Genomic DNA, 21,604 nt, shown 5'->3' on the forward strand with positions numbered 1-21,604 from the left:
CCCATAACAGGTAGGCCTCAATGGAGAATGGCTATGTCTTAAAACCTAGTGAGCTGCCTACCTAGGGCATCATACTGTAGGCGATTGATCTAGGTTGGCAGCTCACAATGTTTTGAGTCTCTTCCAATTCGTTTTTTTTTTAACTTAACACGGTCTTACAGTTAAATTCTACTTAAAGGTAAAGTCATTGATTTATTTAAATAAAGTACGTTCTTATGTAAAATGTAAAATAAAACCTATAACTACACAGTGCTAAGATGTTTTATTGTTTAAAATGAGGGTTCACTTTCCCCTCAGTGTAACTCATTTAATTCCACTCTTGGATTTGGTGTCTCTGAGGACGTTGGATGCCAGTCACAACTGTCTGTTAGGTGAGCTTATGGGGTGGGGTGGGTCGACTCGACTGTGATATTTTTTTTTCCGGCTGCTTGAAAGGGTCTTTATTCTTGAATATGGTTGGATAACCTTTGTGACAAACCAACAATTCTTTAAAATTCTTCTCATATTTCCATAACTCATATCATTTATCCTTAAAGGGATAGTTCACTCAAAAATAAATTTCAGAAATTTACTCCCCTGTATAACCTGTATGCTGTTATTTTTTTTTTCTCCAATTTTCCAATTTTTTCCAATCCCATTTTCTTTTCATCACACATAACTATTATTAAACTTCAGACGACTTAGAATATAGTGCAAGTCAAATGGACACTTTATATCAGGGGTGGCGAAATCCAGCCCTGCAGAGTTCAGCTCCAACCCTAATTAAAACTCACCTGCCTGTAGCTTCCTAGTAACCCTTCAGACCTTGATTAGCATGTTCAGGTGTGTTTGATTAGGGTTGAAGCAAAACTCTGCAGGGCTGCGGCTCTCCAGGACCGACGTTCGCCACCCCTGCTTTATATTGTTGTTATATGCAACAGAGCTGCATAGATTCTGCATGCCATTTTTTTAAGAATCATAAATATTTTTCAAATTTCTATTTTTGTGTTCCACTGAAAAAATATAAACAACCAAGTTTTGAATGACACGAATGAAATAAGTCAATAATGACATAATTTTCATTTTTTTTGTGAACTGTTCCTTTAAGTACCATTGAGAATAACATTTTGGTGTATACTAATTCATAGAAATATTTAATCATAGTATTTGAGTGTCTTCAAATTAAGCCCAGAATGGCTAACATTTGGATAACATTCAAATGCGTAAACTGCAAAGTGTCTCTTTTCTGACTCTCTTTTAGATTTGCAGAATGTTTGTCTGAATCTTCAGGAATGCACCAGTCTTCAAGAACTTAACCTGACTGGTAACCCACTAGAGCAGGAAAGCAACTGGTGGTAGGTGTGACCCAAGGACCCAGTTTAGGGCCGTTTACATTAGGAGTGACACTTAGGTTAGTTATTTTCTCAGTTTCTTATTGGCACTTGCAACTACTAAGCTAAATTCTGGAGTATATTTGTTGTTGATAGCGAATATTAGTATATAAAGGAAATGTGGTTCATCCTTTTATAATGGAGAGATTTATCTTGGATTGGGCAGAAGCTGTCACGTGTACATTCCAGCAAAATTCACTAAGCATTTCATAATTGTCCGAGAATGTGAAACTAATGTGAGCGGGAACATTGGCTGGAAGTGCACCAGGCGTTTAAAGTAGAATAAACATTCTTCTTTACCGCTGAGCTTCCTGCTCATATCACTGCACCAGCCATTGTATCTGTGTCCGCTATTGGATTACCCAGTGACATCTGTACGCACGTGGATTTAAGTGCTCGTAATTCTGTAAATATTTGCTCAGTGGGGGAATATTTTTTAAGCATATGTGCTCTTAAAGTGCCAGAGTTTTTAATGAGCAAATTATATGTTCTTATGTGGTAGAAAAAATGTGTGAGAGACAGAATAGGAAGATCAGTTAAGTATAGAAGCATGTTGGATTTCTCAAGAAGCAATCCAGCTCATTCAGTCAAAATGGGAAAAAAAATACCATCATACATACCAAAGAGATTTGTTGACTGTCATGAGTTTATAGCTCAGAAGGCCTAAAAACTTTAATGTTGGCAACACATTTATTTTCCTGACAGAAAGTTCTTACTAAATTGACTTATAAAATTGAATATGATGTGATATTTTCTAGCCGTTTATTTTGTTAGTTATTTTTTTTAACTTTATTTTCCACATTTTGCATGTGGCTTCCAAGGAGAAGTCTGAGATGAAATATTTCTGTTGTGTCTTTACATCTGTTTAATTCTGTAATGACGGATAGGAAGTTCACTCGAGTTAGGCTCAGTATTCCGCTGAACTTTGTCTAACCCTCAATGCCAACAACGGAATTAGACCCAGTGTTTTTCTCGCTCTCCGCTGGCCCTTTCATCCCTGTCCAGTGATAACACAGCCTAAATTAAAGCACCGAAGGATATTTCAAAGAAGTACACAGTGCACGAGCGTTCAGAGTCTGGGAGAGCAGACTTTAGCTAGATTAATCAAACTCCTGTAAGTTTCTTTGTTTACAGGGAAGTTTTCATGAGTGATGATGAATAGAGTCAGTTTTTTGGTAGCGATAGGAACCTGGCGGCTGGAGACAACATGGCCAAAAAGTGTATCACATGACAATGCCTGCTTGCCTTTAGAGATGTTTTGGCTTTTAGAGATCCTCTTTGATTCTCTTTTATGGAAATATCAGCTTGGATAGAATTTGCCAACACTTCATTTTATTTACCATCAAGTGTATCTTTTACAATTAACTGAATATTAATATACCACATCTGAAAAAATATTTTACTGTCTTTAAAGTAAAAAATAATAACAAAGAAAATTTAGTATGTAAGTTTAGTATATGTTATATTTTTTTCTTAAATATTTTATATCAGTAAAAGTATTCATTATGATGCAAAAACAGATAAAAAAAGCTACAATTTATTTGAAAAATAATTATAAATGAGCAAAAAATAATAATTGGTAAAATAAAATAAGTGACTACAATAACTATGAATTAATGTCATTGTTACTGAATATATCACTCATTAATCAACCCTTGGATCTTTAATTTTACTTCTCTCAGCAGGGTTCAGCAAAGACTAGGCTACACCTGTGTTTTCTCATACGCTTTTGCAAATTAAAACACAGACCCAAAAAAACAACATGGGCTCACTTGCATGGCTGTCACATCTCTGGAATCAGGCCAGCAAACCCTTTTTCACTTCTAATCCAACCCGAGTGTCATCATTGAGAAAGGCAGACTCTGACTAAACCTCTTAGTCAATGCACAGACGCTCTGTTGATTCTCTTGGGTCTAGAATGTCAAACTCATTAAACGTTTTATCCCCATTTCCTAACTGATTTCATCTGCTCAATGTAAATATTCTCCAATAGAAAGCCCATGGAGACTGAGACAGGGAGGGGCTAGAACTAAAGTTTACCTGTTACTTTTTTATGATTGCAGTGGACAGTCAATGCGGTAACCTTACATATGGCTCAGAACTGCTAATTGTTTCACAAAAGTAGCTATTTAAAGTATAATTATTAAAAATGAACTGATTGCCCCCCCCCCACCCCTTTTTACCTCTTTATGTTTAATCTAGATTATTTTTTATATATAAACCTCAAGTTATTTTTATTTTTTTGCAATTATAACCCTTTGCCTTAATACTTTAGCTTTAAAGCTTTAGCTTTGTTATGCATTATAAAATAAACAGTCACTAACAATTAAACCAGTCATTTCAAAAAGCTTTGAGCACATTGTGTGGTCGTTTCACTTTACATTTTCACCAGGTAAATCTCTTAAATGCCTGTTTTCCCTCAGGTCCTTGCTTTTGGAGACAGTGCCTGGCTTGATTAAGTTGAATAATGAGCAGACTGCTGCTGCCGCAGCGCCCTGTAAATGTCCGGAACAGCAGTGGAGTTTCCAGGCCCTCTGTCAAGCACAGCAAGAGCAGCGAGATTCACTTCTCCAGCAGCAAAAGATGGAGTGCCTCTTTATGTTTAATCTAGATTATTTTTTATATATAAACCTCGTTATTTTTATTTTTTTGCAATTATAACCCTTTGCCTTAATACTTTAGCTTTAAAGCTTTAGCTTTGTTATACATTATAAAATAAACAGTCACTAACAATTAAACCAGTCATTTCAAAAAGCTTTGAGCACATTGTGTGGTCGTTTCACTTTACATTTTCACCAGGTAAATCTCTTAAATGCCTGTTTTCCCTCAGGTCCTTGCTTTTGGAGACAGTGCCTGGCTTGATTAAGTTGAATAATGAGCAGACTGCTGCTGCCGCAGCGCCCTGTAAATGTCCGGAACAGCAGTGGAGTTTCCAGGCCCTCTGTCAAGCACAGCAAGAGCAGCGAGATTCACTTCTCCAGCAGCAAAAGATGGAGATCAGGTAGACAAGCAGTTTCAGTTTTTCTCAAAATTATTAATATAGATCCAATTGGTCAAAATGTAAATCCTGTAGTATATTATGCAAAATGCATGTAATATTTAGTTTATAGTTTAATTATATCTTAATAATAGGTAAATGAAAACAAATCATAATTTATGCAGAGGGTCTTTGCAAGGAATCTGAAAAATCCAGGCCCTGAGAAATATAAATATTTAATAAATATATAATTGTAATTAATTATTATTATAATAAATAAATCTTTTTGTAAAATTATTTAAAGAATAAATAATCTTTTATATATGGTATGGCAGATAAAATTTAAACTGAGCATTTAGGCCTAATTATTATTATTTTTTTAATTTTGGTATGTAGAAATCTATAATTAGTTCTTTGAGCCTATTCATGCTGAAAATAAAAAAATATTACCGTGTTGGCCCGAATATAAGACGACCCTGATTATAAGACGACCCAGATGTACCTTTTGGAAAAAGGCTTTTTAAAAACCAAATCTTGTTTTTTTCTCAGAAAAGCACATTTTGTATTTTCATATTGCTTGCTTTTCCTATTTTAATTTTTGTTTTGAAAGTATGGTAAAGACCCTGAATATAAGACGAGCGCGTTTTTTCAGATGCATTTCCAAGAAAAAAACATCGTCTTATATTCGGGTCAATACGGTATATATCCACTTCTTTAAATACATAAGCCCCCTCAGACACTGCTGCAGACCACCAGCAAATAAAGCAGAACACTCACCATGTTTCATGAAATGATTGGCAGACATCTGTGTGTCCTGTGGTTCAAACTGAGGTCTCTTATGGCTTGGAGGACTTTAGAGATACCCCCTTAACCCTTCCGCTGCGTGCTCTAAAAGCACATTTTGTATTTTCATATTGCATATTTTTCCTATTTTAATTTTTGTTTTGAAAGTATGGTAAAAACTGGTAAAATGTACCAACAATCACATTTAAAAAATATACACTTTTTGATATACCATTAAAAAAAACAAAAAACAACAACAGGTAGCCTCTCTGGATTAGGACATTTAGGCTATCCATCTAATAGTAGCCTACCAAAATCTTATTAAGAGTAGAAGTTAAATCTTACTGTAGTCTTCAAATCTGGGTACTGTCTTATGTTTTAAAATCACAAAGGGAGTTTGGTCCCATCAGGCTAACGTGACAGTCACGACTCATGCAGCTGTAAGGTTTTCTGCTTTTGTTTTTACTCGCGATCTTTACAACACACATTACATTACGTATTTCATGGCACACTCATGTTATGCGTATTTGGCGCCACCTAGTGTTGTGGGTGTATTATTGACATGTCAAAGTCTAGACCCTGAATATAAGACGACCGTGTTTTTTCAGATGCATTTCCAAGAAAAAAACATCGTCTTATATTTGGGTCAATACGGTATATATCCACTTCTTTAAATACATAAGCCCCCTCAGACACTGCTGCAGACCACCAGCAAATAAAGCAGAACACTCACCATGTTTCATGAAATGATTGGCAGACATCTGTGTGTCCTGTGGTTCAAACTGAGGTCTCTTATGGCTTGGAGGACTTTAGAGATACCCCCTTAACCCTTCCGCTGCGTGCTCTGCACAAAGGGTCTTTTGCACACCCATGGGGGCCGCTGCAGCCGTTTAACATCTGACCTGACCCAGTGTCAGTCCCCAGCTTTGGCAAGGTGAAGACTCTGCCGTCTGACCGCCATACAATGGTAAACCAAAGCCTGTGTTGATTAGAGTGACAGACCGAACTGAGGGACTCATTTAATGTCATCAAACCATGGCAATAAAATGGAATTTATGCCACTGAATCATAAATAGGCATGTTGTGTTACTGCAAAAGCTGCATTGGTTCTTCAAACAATCTAAAAAAAGAAACTCATTCCCGGTTTTTCTCTGAGGTAATTTCAGAAGGCAGTAAGTAGGGGACCTGTGTAAGGTCTAGGATTGAATTTATTTGCCTTGGCACACTTTTTACAACTTGTAATAATGTTTGGCTTTCAGAATGTTCATTGCTGGCTGTATATGCAATTTGACATTAATTTCTTTTAATGAGGTAATCAAATTAGCCATTTTGTTATAAATCTCTGTCCTTGCACCGGATTTCAACATGTTTCGACAGTAGTTTTGTTTCCCAGTACAAATGTACATTGCGTTTGACTCTTGCAAGGCTCTTTTTATGACTCTATTCTGGACTGAAGTGTGTGTTGGAGGGGTGCGGATGCCCCCTTAACCGTGTCAGAGGATTAGAATAGCAGGGACTCTATAGTGACAGAGCTTTCTGATGTTGACAGCAGAGACAGGCTCAAGGGTCAGGGGCAGGAGGGGCCGAACTAGCCACGGCTAATAGAGTAATTAGAGTGGTATTGAGACACCTTTGTAGAGACTTCCTGAAAAACTTCATTATATGTCAGTTTTACATCGCGCGAGAAATTTTCTGATTTCTATTTTCTGCTAGTTTAAATCCTCCTCAAGAAGATTTTACAATAAGGTTCCATTTATTAACATTAGTTAAGTGCATTAGTTGACATGATCTAGCAATGGAAAATAATTAATCAAGCTTTTATTAATCTAAGTTAAATGTTAATTATAACATTTACTTATACATTATTCAAATCTTTATTAAAAATGTGTTAATATATAGTGGAACTGATCTAACATGAACTACTAATGAACACTACTTTTATTAACTAACATTAAGATGAATAAATACTGTAACAAATGTATTGCTTATTGTTAGTTAATGTTAGTTAATGCTTTAATGTGACCTTTTTGTAAAGTGTTACCAAGATTCTAATGAGTCATTCACACATGTGCAATTTTACATTTAAAAAAATGCGAGACGCAGGTCATTGGAATGAAAAAGAAAATGCATGCTCTAGAGATGCGTTTTTTGTGAAGTTCTTTTAATTTGAGCGCCAAACATGTCTGTCCAGCGCGTGTTTACATAGAAAGTTTACAAGCAGTGAAGTGGAATGCAAAAATGCATTTTGTGTGAAAGGCTCCTAATATATGACATTTGTACTTTTCCCCTGCATTTTTCACACAGTTCTGCGCCCTCACAACATGACGTCCAGATTCTTGCCATTGGTCACCAGACAGACCTGTTCAGATTGGCGGTGGACCAGCGCTACGCCCATGAATACGGCGACAGCTGTGTCACAGAAGATTCTACACTGGCGGCAGCTGGTAACAGTAGTTCATGTGGTTATTCTGAAGCATCTTTATCACAGGGACAAAGTCCAAAGAAGCAACTTCAGCATACAGCAGATTGGCAGAAACACAATCCACAAAAGATTCAACTTTCTCCGGCTGACCTTGAGCTACGATCTGCTTACTGCATGCAGACACAAAGTGAGAAGGAACCTGTTCAGGCACTGAACCTCAAAATGTATGACTCTCACACACAATATTTCTCTTAATTTTACAGTATTTAATTTCAGTTTGTAGCAAGCATCTTCCATTTTTTTCAAGGTACATTTAATTTTAGCTAAAGGTAATCAAAATAAATAATTCGGATGACATTGGACCCCTGCTGGGTCTCTCTCCAGATGTTTTAACGCAGATGAATCATCTGAGGCTTGAGTTCAGCGACATTCATTTAGTCTCTCATGACCTTGGTGAGTCATCAGATAAAATTGTCTTCTCCGCTATTACTCAGAGCGGCAGCTGTGGCGATCCAGCGATGCTGGCGGAGGAGATGTGTATTGCGGAGACATGAGGGCCTCCCAGGCTTAATTGAAAAAACTAACACAAAATCAGATCTTAATAAGGTGGAAGATACCTTCATTGGGAGGCCTGAGAGGGAACGTGCTGCTATTGTTATTCAGGTGAGACTCATTTTTTAGCTCCTTCCACAAAAAAATCCCTCTGTTCACTTTGGTTTTGATATATCCCTGAAAAGGTGTTTTCCATACCTCCTTTTATGAATGCAATAAATAACTTGACTAAAATTAAATCATCTTCATTTCACCTATTACTTCCAATGGGGGCTTGTTTTGAGTCGGTAGGTAGTGCTTTTGAAAACAGGCTATTTCTTTCACATGTAACTTCTAAGGGATATTTTCTCTCTCTCTTTGTGTTTAATGAGTCTCCAAGGACTCGAACCGAAAGAAAAAAATGATTAATCAGATTCCAACGTGTCGCTGGAGTGGGAACGCTAGGGTTCTGATCCGTTAAGTCTTTTTTTTCCCGTGGGGAATACGCAGATTTAAAGGCATCCCGGTGTTACATTTGTCTTACAAAGCCAAAGTCACCGAAAGTTCAAACTGCAGACCGCGGGGCAATTAAACAGAGGTTAACATGTTTTATCTTCCTAATGGGATAACACACAATATTTATGCTTGCATGTGATTCATGGCTGTGTGTATTGCCCCTGCAGGCTGCATGGAGGGGCTGCGTTCTGCGTAAAAAGCTGGCCCGTGCTCTAGCTGCCGCTCAGATCACAGAAAGCGATGAGGACTTAGAAGAAGTGGACATGGACGAATTCATTTTTGATGAGGTATGAGCAGATGCTTGGTGCTCCTGCCATTACGGTGAAGTCGGTAGACAGATAGCCTGGGCCGTTGCGCTGACAGTCCTTTAACTAGCGCTCATAGCCATGAGGCAGTTGGCTGTCAGCAGTGATTAGGTATTGAAAAAGAGCAGTCAATGAGTGGGAAAAAAGGGAAGGAAAATGTTGTTTCTTTTTCTTATGTCGCCTGCTATTTTCTGCCCATTTGCATCACATTTACTCAACTTAACATTGGCTTAACCTATGCATTACACTACGTGAGCTCATCTGTGTAGCTTATTAGGCGATTCATTATAGTGTATTACGATGTCATGTTAAATTGTTCTGCATTACTGGTCTACATCTGAAAATTCTGGAGTTTTTTGTGTGTTGGCTCTCAAATGTCTGTCTGTCACGACTTCAGGGAAAAAAAAAATCTGTTTTAGAGTAGATATGTTCTCAAGTGTTTGTCACACACAGGAAACTACTTCAGTGCTTTTAGCTTAATGTGATCTGCTACTTGCTTTGAAGGAATAATGAAAACATCAAGATGCACTTTATCAACTGTAAAGATCAGATGTCATTTTGAAATTGGAATCCATGTTCAGCTCTTTGATTTTGTTTGTGTCCTGTTGTAAATAGAAAGCACTGGAGAAAGACTGGATAACCCTGCATTCCGATGCCTTACCGGCCAGAATGATGCCATTTTCGGAACAGCTGCCGTTGCCAAAGGTAACAGCCCTACGGACCCTCCTTCTGTCTGTGGGCCGGCACAATCAGAGTCTCTCTGGGTGATTAAGTGCCGAATTTATTGCCTCCAAAAACACAATTACTTTCTAGGCAGCCTCAAACTTCCTTCTCGTCAGCAGATGTCATTTTTCAGCACAGTGCTTTTTCTCCTGCGGTTTCTTTTCTTTAGAGAGAGCTGGCTTTTTCTATCACGGTAGCAGCACTGTGATGTGATGCAGCTGCTGCTGTGGAGATGTAGAGATTGTTGAATGCACTTCGATGTTCTGTAACTAAGCTGCACAAATACCATCTATCTTTAAAAAATTGAAAGTGCACGTTAAGCAAGTCTTTGTGTTAGAAACTGCATACTGATTCTATTTTTTCTTTGACTGTCTTTGTGTTTTTTAGTCTCCTCTCTGTCTTCCGATGCCTCCAAAGGCCCTATCTGTTTTTCCACTGCAGCCGAAACACGCCTGGTCAGATAAAGAAGGTGCAGCCTGCTTGGAGCAAAGCATGTCGCCTCACCTTAGTAGCAGGTAATCATTGACTTCATGTTTAATGCTGATCATTACTTAAATTAACATTCTGCTAATTGCTTCATGCATTTTCTATGGTTTTCTAAAAAAATTCCCAGATCAATCCTCAAAACCCACACCCTGTCTGAGAAATCAGAAAAAATCCTCAAAGAATGGTATGTTTCTGTGCTACTTTGTGTAGCCCTTCCACTTCAGTGCCACAATTTTAAATAAATTTATTAGAAAAATAATTTTTAATTCTGCATTAAAAAAGAAAAAAAACTGTTTATAGACCAGTGTAGTTACTCTTGCTAACTTTTATTTCAGGGGCATCACTAATGAGTCCACTGCCCTTCTCATGCTGAAGAGAGCCAATAAAATGAAGGGCAGGAAACGGCAGCAGAAGAGATTAATTGGTAGGCATATCTATCTATCAATCTAGCCATTGGCTAGAAGCCTGTATATGTAGAGCATCTGTAATTTTATTCTGCATTGTCCCTGTTAAAGAAACAACTAAATAAATAAATGTATCTATCTTATGAGTTATGCTTAAAATCATAAAATTTTTAATTCAGTAGATCCTTTATTGGATCCTAGATCAGTGCATCTCAATCGGGGGCCAGGGGGCCTCAGCAAACTTCTTAGGATGCCTCAAGACGACTTAAATGATTCAAAATGAGAAAAAAAACAAGCATTAAAATCATATAAAACAACTAAAAGCAATAGATACTTCTATATTTTTAGTTTTTCCCTTTTAATAACCAGGGTACATATTGTCTTGAAAAACCTGGATCTGTGAGGTAGACTAATATTAAAGGTGTGATTTCTGAGATTATACATTGCATGAATATACATTTTTCTACTTAGGCCAAGGTATAAAATATTTTATTAGGTTGAAATTTCGAGTAAAAAAAAAAAATAATAAAATAAATTAAAAAAATTGCTTATCCTTATTCATTAAATTGCAAACAACTGGAAAGGGGCCTTTGAATATTTTCAATATTTTTGTACTGTAGTGTACAGTGTTTTCATTTTTTGGGTCAACTATCCATTTAATGAAACAATGCTCATTTCCTAAGTCGTTATGCCAGCCTTCAAGGCCTTTTTATAATTTTTCCCTCTCTATGTCTTTGGTAAGCTGTCGTGCCATACTAGCACAGAGCTTGTGGTTCCATGAGAAGCTAAATCTGCCATAACATCATAACATCAAGCAGCTCCACCCTGCTCCATGCCTTGTCATGTTTGATTGGCTGTCTGCAAACATGCTTCCATTCTTCCATATATTCCATCGTGTTTTGAGCACCAAGGGCCCACAACCAGCTTCATTACTAGGAGTTAGGAAAACATCAGTGCTCGTAATTTCAATGGGCCGTGAGTATAAGAAGAATCCCAGACACGGTAGTCCTGCTCCTGGTCTGGATCCTCCAGGGTTGGCCTGAAGCCGGCTTTGATCAAGGTCAGGAGTGCGTGACTCTAATGCCACAAATCCAATCAAGGCCCCATGAAATGAGGGCCTGTGTCAAAATCTCAGAGCCACTGCTCCATGGGCCCTTTGGTCTCGTAATGGAAAGTGAAGCTTTGGTTTCTGTCAGTTTTCTGTTTGCGCTTGTCTCCTCAATGAATCCTGCATTCGTATGATCTCATTTGTGGCTGTGTTTCTGTCTGTGTTATGTGTTCTAGACCCAAATCCACGTCTACACCACAGTAACCAGTATGTTTCCACAGAAACTCAAAGGCAAACACATCCTACTTTCAAGGGCAACTTTAAAGGTATGGCTGAATTCAGGCATATATGCACCACAAATCAAATATTTATATGAATTATTTGAGTTACTATATGAATCAGTTGAATCACTATACAAATCAGTTGATTCACCTATGAATCTGTTGTGGCAATATATGAATCAATTGAATCTCTGTACTGTAGGAATCAACTGATTTACTATTCAAATGAGTCACTAAAATTAAAAGAATATGTGTGTCTCAATTTGCATATTTATTCTATGCCATTTTGTAGTATAAATTGTGCCTTTTTTGTTTCCACACTGAAAATTGTTTCAGCATAGGAATGCATTGAATCACTATATGAATCATATTTATTCACCCTATGGATCCATTTTTCACTATATGAATAAAATGATTCACCATATGAAGTTGAATACTACACAGTACTGATCAAATGATTCACCATACGAATACATTTATTCTTCGATAAATAAACGGATTCTCCATATAAATCAGTTGATTCAATTGATTGTAATATACATGACAACAATTAATGGAGTTTGCATAATTTCCTGAATTCTAAAAGACCTGATCCATTTTCATTATTCCCCATGGGCTGAATCCATCCAGTCATTTGGGACACGCTTGGATCTACCTTGCGTGTAATACACGAAAACATACACATCGCCTGATCAAATTGAATGCACATGATGGGATCGTAAATAGCTAGCTATTAGGTTGTTTGGGATGGTGGAGAATAAACAAGATGATTGTATTTCAGGAGACTTTGTAGCGGACCTGAAGTGTGAAATTGAGTTAAGTACAGAGGAGGTAGGGCACTTAGGGTTTCCAGAATGAGAGAGAGTGCCGTCTGCAACCCTAGTGCCACCCGAGGGGGGTGGGCTTTCAGCACGACGCTACCGAGGGGGGTCGAGCGTAAGAGATAAGGGTCATGTTAAAGAGCAGGGCAAATAAATGGAAAGATATCCTCTTTACATATGAACGGTTGCTTTCTTTCTTTTACTTTTTTTGTTGTTGTTCTGACTCCTCCGCCAGTCCCGTGGCGTATGTAAGCCGATACCCATTTTCAAGTGGGTTACTTCATGTCCAGCACATCCACAAAAGAGAGCTCGGATAAAATAAACACGAGTGAGGCGGATATCTCAGAAAGAATCTGTCACGGCTTCGGGGGGCTAATCACCTCCAGAAGGGGGCTTGGAGCGCTCGGCTGAAATGTAAGCCCCTGCTGGGGGAGAGCAGGGGAGCGGCGGCCAGCCTGTAGCCTGAGGCTTGGGGTCGTCCCTGATGGGGTTGGGGTTGAATTGCTGGTGCCTTCCGCAGGTCAGCAGAGGGGAAGAGCAGGTAGCCTTACCCAACCCCAAAGCCAGGACACACAGTTCCATGATGCCCTGCTTATGTTGGTTTCAGCATTTTTAATCTTGAGAAATGCAATCATCTGACACTTTTTTGTCAAATGCAGCAAAGTTGCTTTGCATTAACTTGCAGGTTTTCGCTGCTCTCCTGTGTTTGATTTGCACCATGTGTCATGTATTTCCAGTCTCCTGTATCTGCTGGGTTTGGCACTGTGTCACTTTTCAAGTAGATGATGCTTTTGGTTTGGGTGGATTCCTTTGCGAGGAAATCACAGAAGAGAGTCAGGTTTTGTGGAAAATAATACTTTAGATCAGTTGAAAGAGTTGAACTGACATACAATGTCTTACTTAGGTCATATATCTAGCCATCCACTTTAAAAATGACTAATTATTATTGGTGTGTTTTTTCACATTAGTAAAATAAATAAAAATAATCAGAGAGGACTTTTAAAACATCAGTTATTTAAAAAAATTTTCCTGCACCAATGCAACCAAGGATTTATAGGTTCTCAAAATCTCAAATTAAGATTGATCAAATTCCTTCCATTTCCTCAACTAATTACTAATTATTCTTATTGTGTACTTTGGTAAAAGAAATTAAAATAATCAGAGATAATTTTTTAAACATCGGTTCTTAAATAAAAAAAAAAAAGTTAAAATAAAGCATTTTTTGCTTTTCTGCACCATTGTAACCAAGGATTTAAAGGATCTCAAAATGTCACATTAAGATTTTCTAAAAAAGATTATTCAATTTTTTTGCACTTTAATTAAAATAGATAAAAGAGATAATTTTTTAAAACATCAGTCCTTAAATTTAAAAAGTTAAAATAAACTTTTTTTCTTCACCAGTGCAACTAAGGATTTATAGGTTCTCAAAATCTCACATTAAGATTTATAATATTGCCTCCATTTCAGTGCACTTTTTGATTGCTTCAGTTTCATGTGATTGACAAGCTTCACACATACATACAAACCTTTCCATGGCATGTGTTTGTGTATGTGTGTGTGTGTGTGTGTGTGTGTTGACCGCTGGTTGACCGCCTGTGGTCTGCTCTCTGGAGGTGAAGGTTTGACCCAGGGTAAAGGAAAGTGGGAGACAGAATCTCACGATAAAAGAACTGACCTCCCTCTTTGAGTCTGCTCGAAGAACTCCCCAACAATCAAAGCCCCATGGGTATGTCTCATAGACACACACACACACACACTCAAGAATCCCCGACATGCACAGTGTGTATTGTGCATAGCCTATGCGTGTGTGCATGGAGTGTCTTCATTGCAATGAAACAATTTAGGCATTTTGGACACCAAATTCCAGTTTAATAAGTCAGACCCAGAAATAACTGGAAAATCTGTGGAAGCATTTTTGATAGACATAACATGAGATGGGATATAAGTATCAAAATATATATCCATTAATCTATTATATCTAAAAAATAATACATATAAAAAAAAAAATATATATATATATATATATCAGGGCAGTTGTTATCTTGGTTTTGTCAGGATTGACCTTGTGTCATTGCTTCAGTATTGGTATTGGATTTCTGAAAATACCTGCACAGAGTGATTCCCTTAAGGACACTGAGTCACTCCTCTGAATCCACCCCCAGCAGTTCGGTTCTGTCATCCTGACCCCCGTGAAAGAGCTGATTCTCTGACTCCTGCACCGCCATAACAGCACTACACGGCCTAATGCACTTAAGAGCCCTTCTAACAGCCGTGACTCCTGGGCCCCCTAATGTCCTGAGGGTGGGATAGATGTGGGGAAGCGGGTTTGACAGCTACTGGATGCTGCATGTGTTTCTATCATATAATATCTGTGGTTAACGCCCTTAAATCTGTGGTTCTTCCCTTAAATCTGTGTTCACTGTATACACACAACGTCTACCCTGTTTTTCTTGCAGTTTTGTAACTTTTCAGCAAATACTGTAATAATACTTTTTGAACTATGAACCTCTCCTAATGCACACTTTTTATGAATCACACTTTATGAACTGAGGTAACATTTTTATCATTGTTGAAATCGAATTATATTAAATCTATAAAGAGATTTATGCTACAAATGAACTATTTATATACATAAATAATGTTACATGAACATGTAAGCAAGCCTAAGTACTTAAACTGCAATATTCTATTCTATTTTATTCTATTCTAATACTTATTTTACATACAGTGGCCCCAAAAGTATTTTGACACCGTCACACTTTAATATGCGTGAATATTATTGTATTAGACAACAATTAAAACAGCTGTCATTTATTTTAAAGAAAATTAGCACAAGCACCCTCTTCAAGTAAAAATGACTTTTGGGCCAGTTGGTTAAAAAATGACTAAGTAAAGTTAGGCTAGTTCTGAGAAAAGCATGATTTGTTTGCAGGGTCCTCTTGGCTGGATAATTTGTTATTGAATGCTATGAAATTCAAGCATGTTATGTTGTTCTTGATTAGTGTCCAAATGTTGTGGGTCCAAATAGTTGTATTAAATGTATTCTATTTATTTGTTTATTGCATTTACTAATCTGAAGTGTATGAAAAAGCTTCAAAATCATAGCTGGTGAAAGTGCATACGTACTGTTAATGCTGGATAACTGTTCACTTCAGGACATTTCAGCAGCAATAAATGTGGATTGCCTTTTTTTCCCCATTTTCTTGTTCAGCCCTTAAGGAGGAGTTAATCACTTGACATTTTTAGTGGATTTTCAATTAACCCATGACAACTGTAACCCATAAACCTTGTCTGCTCTTTACTTTTTGGCAAAACCATGAAAATGACTTAAATAAATGGCTCATTAGTTCCAGCACGTGGCCGTCAGAAGTTGTTATCAATTCATGCTAGTCTCCACCAAGAACATGTTTATTTTGAATAAGGGCTTTTTGGTGAGACGTATTGACACCGTCCATAAATCTCCCTACTTCCTATGTACTCATTTGTTTTTTCTTTTATTGCTCAGTAGGCACAAATATGCACCACAGCAGTTCCCGAAACAACTGTCATTTGTATGTCCAGTCTACCTCGCAGACTTGTTTGTTCTGCTTCTTAGATACAGTCCAAATCTTTTTTGATTAACTTGGTGCTTATCAGGACTTGTCTGGCAAACAACCCTCCCTTCAAAATGCAATGTTTATTTTCTGTAAATATTTAAATGGAAAACTCTTTTGTATGCTTTTCTTCTTGTTTTATATCAAATGCAGTTCACCAAGCAGCAAAAGAAGTTCCCAAATTACCGAAAGCAGAGGAAAAACAACCTTGCAAGGAGAGAACTTACCAGTGGCTCCACACACAAGCAGTCCATCCCGACATAGACTCCACAGGCACGGGACGGTGAGACACACAGCTCTGAACACTATGCTTCTGAAAAATATACACAGATGGAAGATAAATTATTAACAGTTCATAATGGTGATCAGTTATAGTGGTCTCACATGTGCTGTGGTGTAAATTGTGTTAGAGGTAATCTATTCAATGAATGTTTTAGGGATCATTTCCTCCCTGATATTGACCAGGATATTCTTAATGGTGGGAGGGTGCAGCTTGTGGTAAGAAAATTATTTTTATTATTTATTATACTTAAACCTGTACACTAACATGGCACTGTTCACTTTTTCACAAGTACTGTTTGATGCTGTGCTAATTAACTGTGAAGTTAAATTTAAAGTCTCATGCAAATTAAATACTTTGAAAACGTGCTAACAATTGCTGCTGTTTTTAGCTTTGTAAGTACTTGATTATAGGAGAGTGAATTTATGCATGTTCATGTGTGTGAGTGGTTGGCTATACTTTATTGTATCTTTTTTTTTTAGGCCATAGGGGATAGAGACGGTGTAGATTCGGGAGCAAGATCTTGGGCTGACTCCACTAGTGTCTCTCCACCTCTTAAAAAGCATACTCAGCCTCGAAGATACTCAGCTGAAAACAGAAGTGAGTCTTTTACTTAAGGGCATTTCACTAAAATGCATACTATCAAAATAAAATAACATAGAATAAATAATAAATATAAATACGAAAATATAAAATTAAAACATACTGTTTTCTTCTATATGCAGGTCAAACGTTTGGTATAATTACAGTTTTTTTTTAATGTTGATTGATTTCTGAAGAATTGTATGACAGTGAAGACCTGCTGAAAATTCAGCTTTGCATCAGAAATAAATTGCATTGTTAAATATATTAAAATCAAAAACAGTTATTTTAAAATGTAATAATATTTCACAACATTACTATTTTTACTGTATTTTTGATCAAATGAATGCTGCCTTAAAGGAGCATAAAGGACTTATTCTCACAAACATTAAAAAATCTTAATTATTCCAAACATTGACCATATTTCACTGATAAAATAAAAGTTATAAAGTATGCAAAAGTCCCATTAACATTAGAAACATCTGTGCCTGCATTGTTGATAATATCACACATGCAAAAAAGCATGTTTTTTGAAAGCAGTCAAACTCCCACTTCGGTTATGAATACATAGAGCAAACTGTTGGATACATTTTTTTTTACTATATCTCTTTTTCGGCGCCAGCTTTCAGGTTCTACTCAGAGCATCATCTCTGTATGATTTATTTCAGTAATATTTTATGAAATGTTAAGGGATGGGCTTAATTAAGGAAGAATTTTAAAACACTGCGGACTTCACACAATGATGTGAAGTTAAATCATGCCGGTCATGTGCCAAATCAAATACTGCACGCAGAGTGCAGTGGGTGTGGCATGAAGCACACGATGGAAACTGACGTGACTGTACACATCATCTGGCTCACTTGATAACCCATTGCAACATCACACAAATCTGATTTCACACAGTTGAAAACCACTATATATGTAAAAATGATTTTGATGCTTCTGGTAAATGCAGGTATGCTTGAGAATATATATTTATATATGTATGTGTATAATTGCCTTAGCAGACATGCCAGGGTCGATAAGGGGACAGGGGGGAATAATCTCTCTTTCAGCAGGAAATTGACAGCGAGAGACCTCTGACAGCTCCCTGATTAAGTGCGAGCTCTGTCACACACACTATGCCACTGAGGACTCACCCTGACAAAGATCCCACTGACTGACACAAGCAGGGCTCAGCGCATTTAACACAGTCACGTCAGACTGTGAAGGCTTTTCACTGTCTGTCCTAATGAAGCTAAATTGGATTCTGATGATGATTTGAAAATGAAATCCACGAGGATGCTGACAGCCTGACTGACTGAATGACTGACTGATTGGCTGTCTGAATGACGGACTGAATCAAGCCTTTTACATAGAAGTATTTATAGGTGATTTATTGGAGAGAGTTTAACAGTATGAAGGCTGCAGATCAAAGAGAACTGAAATGAAAGATTTATTTACGGATAATTCACTTTACAGTTTACATACAAAACCATTCCTCTATAATACACAAATATCAATACTCATTTTCTGAAAGGAATGTTTTATTCCCATTGTGTATTAGGCTGTTTATCGGCCAACGTAAAACAAATTTTCCCAGCTCCTCATAGGCCTCTTGTCATTTGAATTAAATCATCGTGAGTCATTAGGTCATGAGCACAACGTTGACATGCTTAGTACTATGTTCAATTACAGTAAGGACTCTATAAATACTACTTAGGTTTAATGCAACAAGATACCCTCTACTTACTGGGGCAGAGCCATAAAGAACAGTTTAGGGAGCCATAAACATTTTCGTTATGTGTAGAGGAAGTCTCCCAGTGCCTCATTTTTTGCCCTCTTTCAAAGGTAATAGGAGCAAAATGGCTAAAAACAATTTGTTTGGTCACAGCGGTTAAGTGAGCGTGTGGCCGTTTTATTAAATATCGGCCCACAGAACTCAGGCAACAACATGTGTCTCTTTGAATAGAACTCAATTTACTGAGACAAACAACAAATATATTTTTTGTTTTAACAGTCAAAAACAAAATAAAAATTAAACAATTAAACAATGTAAAAATAGAAACAATTTCTAATGTTTTATATGCAGATTAAATAGGTTAAACTTTTGGCTTGTCTCCCGAGGCCACAGGAGGGCGCAATGAGCAAAATAATGCAGCACATTAAATTGTCAACGCAAGGAAGTAACTGTCTATAAAAAACGTGCATTACGTCTAAATTAACTCATATAAATCAAATATAATTTCGTAAATTGCATAAACAATTATGAACAAAACAGCATCATGTATTTATGCATTGCTTAATACAAAGAGCCGAATCGCCCATCACACAGATTGCCTTTAAAAACATATGAGACGCAGTGAAAAGGAATAAACCTCCACAAATTTTGAAATTTGCGACGTGTTTTCTAAAAGTTTAAATTGTTTTAACTTTGCATGGCTGTCTCTTTTGTGTGAGACGCGAGTGCAGCAGTCATATTTGTCCGTCTAGAAAATGCGCTGAATATGCATTCTGTGTGAATGGCTTGGTTATATCCTTGTTTGTGTATTTTCATTTGGATATCAAAAAGCTTGAGTGTTCAGAAACAGTGGTTGGAAAATAACTTCCTGACACCAGCTTGGAGCTAATTTTTATGCCTATAGAAATGCTAAAATAAATCTTGAAAAGGGATGTCTTTATTAGTGGGAGTTTTGGCATTGTGTTTGGGCAGACGGCCCATAGGTCTCCTACTTAATCCAGAGACACTGGCTGACTGCTGTGGTATTATCTTGTTGAATTATGTACACATAAATACATTTAATACTGTTACACTTAGATATTCTACTGACTATAAGAAACTTTGCAACTACAAGTGTATATATATATATATATATATATGTGTGTGTGTGTGTGTGTGTGAGTGAGGAATAACTGATGATGGGCAGTTGAATTATGAGAAAATAATGCACACCGGAGGTGGTGATGTGGCTATACGACGCGAAGCGTCACCACACCTCACGTCATTGTTCAGATGAAGTATTTCAAGACATTTGTCCAATTTTTTGTCCTCAAAACGTTCTTGTGTGTAGGATTAATAGGATTAATTAATTTCTGTGCAGGTGTATGTTTCCATGTGTGCGAGTGTGTCAGTACTATATGTGTGTGCGTTTGTATGAGAGAGAGTGGGAGAAAGTATGCGCATTCTCTATATAATAAAATGTAATTCTGTGGCCAAAACATGGAAATAATTTGTCATTTTTATCCTATTGTATCCTATTTATTAGCTTGGTCAGTGTCGTTGTGGGTTTTGGTTCTTTTGCTGTTGTAGGCTGTAAGAATCTTTGAAATAACTGAGGTCATGAGGTCAGGACCTGCCTGGAACTACTTTAGCAATGCGTTTCCCTGAAAATAATTGCACACCTTAGAACGATCGTCAACCAATCAGATTCAAACATTCAACAGCCCCGTATTGTGTATATGTGTGCATATATATATATATATATATATACAGTATATATATATTGTAGAGCGTTCCTGAGGGGAAAAAGGAGAACAGACACGAGCAAGTGAGTTCAACCCGGAGGGTGTATTTATTTTCAAGTGAGCAAACACAAGGAACCTTTTTTTCTGAGAGTGTAGAATAGATAAAGTGTATAGTTGGATAGACAGACAGACTATGACTGCAAAAAGGTTACAGTGGAACTCCAAAGAGTACATTTCCAAGTTTCCACTTTTGCTGAATCTCAGAATAACAGACTGAATCCGCAGACTGATGCCAGCAGGTAATTCATGCCAGTTGTTACCCACAGAAAAAATAGGAAAACCGTGATAGCGATCTGCCTGTGGAGGATCCATAAGACCAAGTCCTTTCAGTCACTCTCTGGCAAAGAAACAAAAGCACAAGGTTAGCTTTGTACCTTTTTTTCTGAGAGTGTAGAATAGATAAAGTGTATAGTTGGATAGACAGACAGACTATGACTGCAAAAAGGTTACAGTGGAACTCCAAAGAGTACATTTCCAAGTTTCCACTTTTGCTGAATCTCAGAATAACAGACTGAATCCGCAGACTGATGCCAGCAGGTAATTCATGCCAGTTGTTACCCACAGAAAAAATAGGAAAACCGTGAGAGATAATTTTTTCAACTTCCAGCGAGAGCAGATCTGAATAGGGTTAGTAAATCCCTTCAGAGTCATATAAAACCTATTGGTTTGTTTGAGTTTCTAATAGACTACGTTGTATTTAACTGCCCGGGAACACATTATAGGGAAAATAAATACTCACTGAATAATCCTTCACACTAAAGTGAAGAGGCCTTTCGAACCAAATTTGACTTTGCAAGCTCAATGCATCTGGCATGATTTGAGCAGCTCAATCGCAGTAGCTGGAAGAAGTGGCTGTGGCCAAACCATTTATTATAATTTTAATTACTTAAGTGACTGCAAAGGCGTATGCACACAAACCCAGCTGACACGCTCGTACTGACCTCTGACTTTCACCAGAGATTCATTCAGTTCATAGTA

The 21,604-nt window shown here is 37.3% G+C and overlaps 1 protein-coding gene across 1 annotated transcript in view; it reads left to right on the forward strand.

Moving 5' to 3' along the window:
- The window catches only part of LOC107740429 (leucine-rich repeat and IQ domain-containing protein 1-like), a 25,082-nt gene extending 7,096 nt beyond the window's left edge, over positions 1-17,986 (forward strand). Inside the window, exons 14-27 of the mRNA XM_016552869.1 lie at positions 1,241-1,334; positions 4,201-4,371; positions 7,435-7,776; positions 8,047-8,215; positions 8,767-8,886; positions 9,520-9,609; positions 10,015-10,142; positions 10,241-10,297; positions 10,449-10,537; positions 11,802-11,891; positions 16,414-16,543; positions 16,698-16,758; positions 17,023-17,140; positions 17,916-17,986. Coding sequence (XP_016408355.1) covers positions 1,241-1,334; positions 4,201-4,371; positions 7,435-7,776; positions 8,047-8,215; positions 8,767-8,886; positions 9,520-9,609; positions 10,015-10,142; positions 10,241-10,297; positions 10,449-10,537; positions 11,802-11,891; positions 16,414-16,543; positions 16,698-16,758; positions 17,023-17,140; positions 17,916-17,986 — 1,730 coding nt within the window. The remainder of the gene's footprint in view (positions 1-1,240; positions 1,335-4,200; positions 4,372-7,434; positions 7,777-8,046; positions 8,216-8,766; positions 8,887-9,519; positions 9,610-10,014; positions 10,143-10,240; positions 10,298-10,448; positions 10,538-11,801; positions 11,892-16,413; positions 16,544-16,697; positions 16,759-17,022; positions 17,141-17,915) is intronic.
- The last annotated feature ends 3,618 nt before the right edge of the window (positions 17,987-21,604 follow it).

The sequence above is a fragment of the Sinocyclocheilus rhinocerous genome, unplaced genomic scaffold, assembly GCF_001515625.1.
Source record: "Sinocyclocheilus rhinocerous isolate Xijiao unplaced genomic scaffold, SAMN03320098_v1.1 scaffold2055, whole genome shotgun sequence".
Taxonomy (NCBI): Eukaryota; Metazoa; Chordata; class Actinopteri; order Cypriniformes; family Cyprinidae; genus Sinocyclocheilus; species Sinocyclocheilus rhinocerous.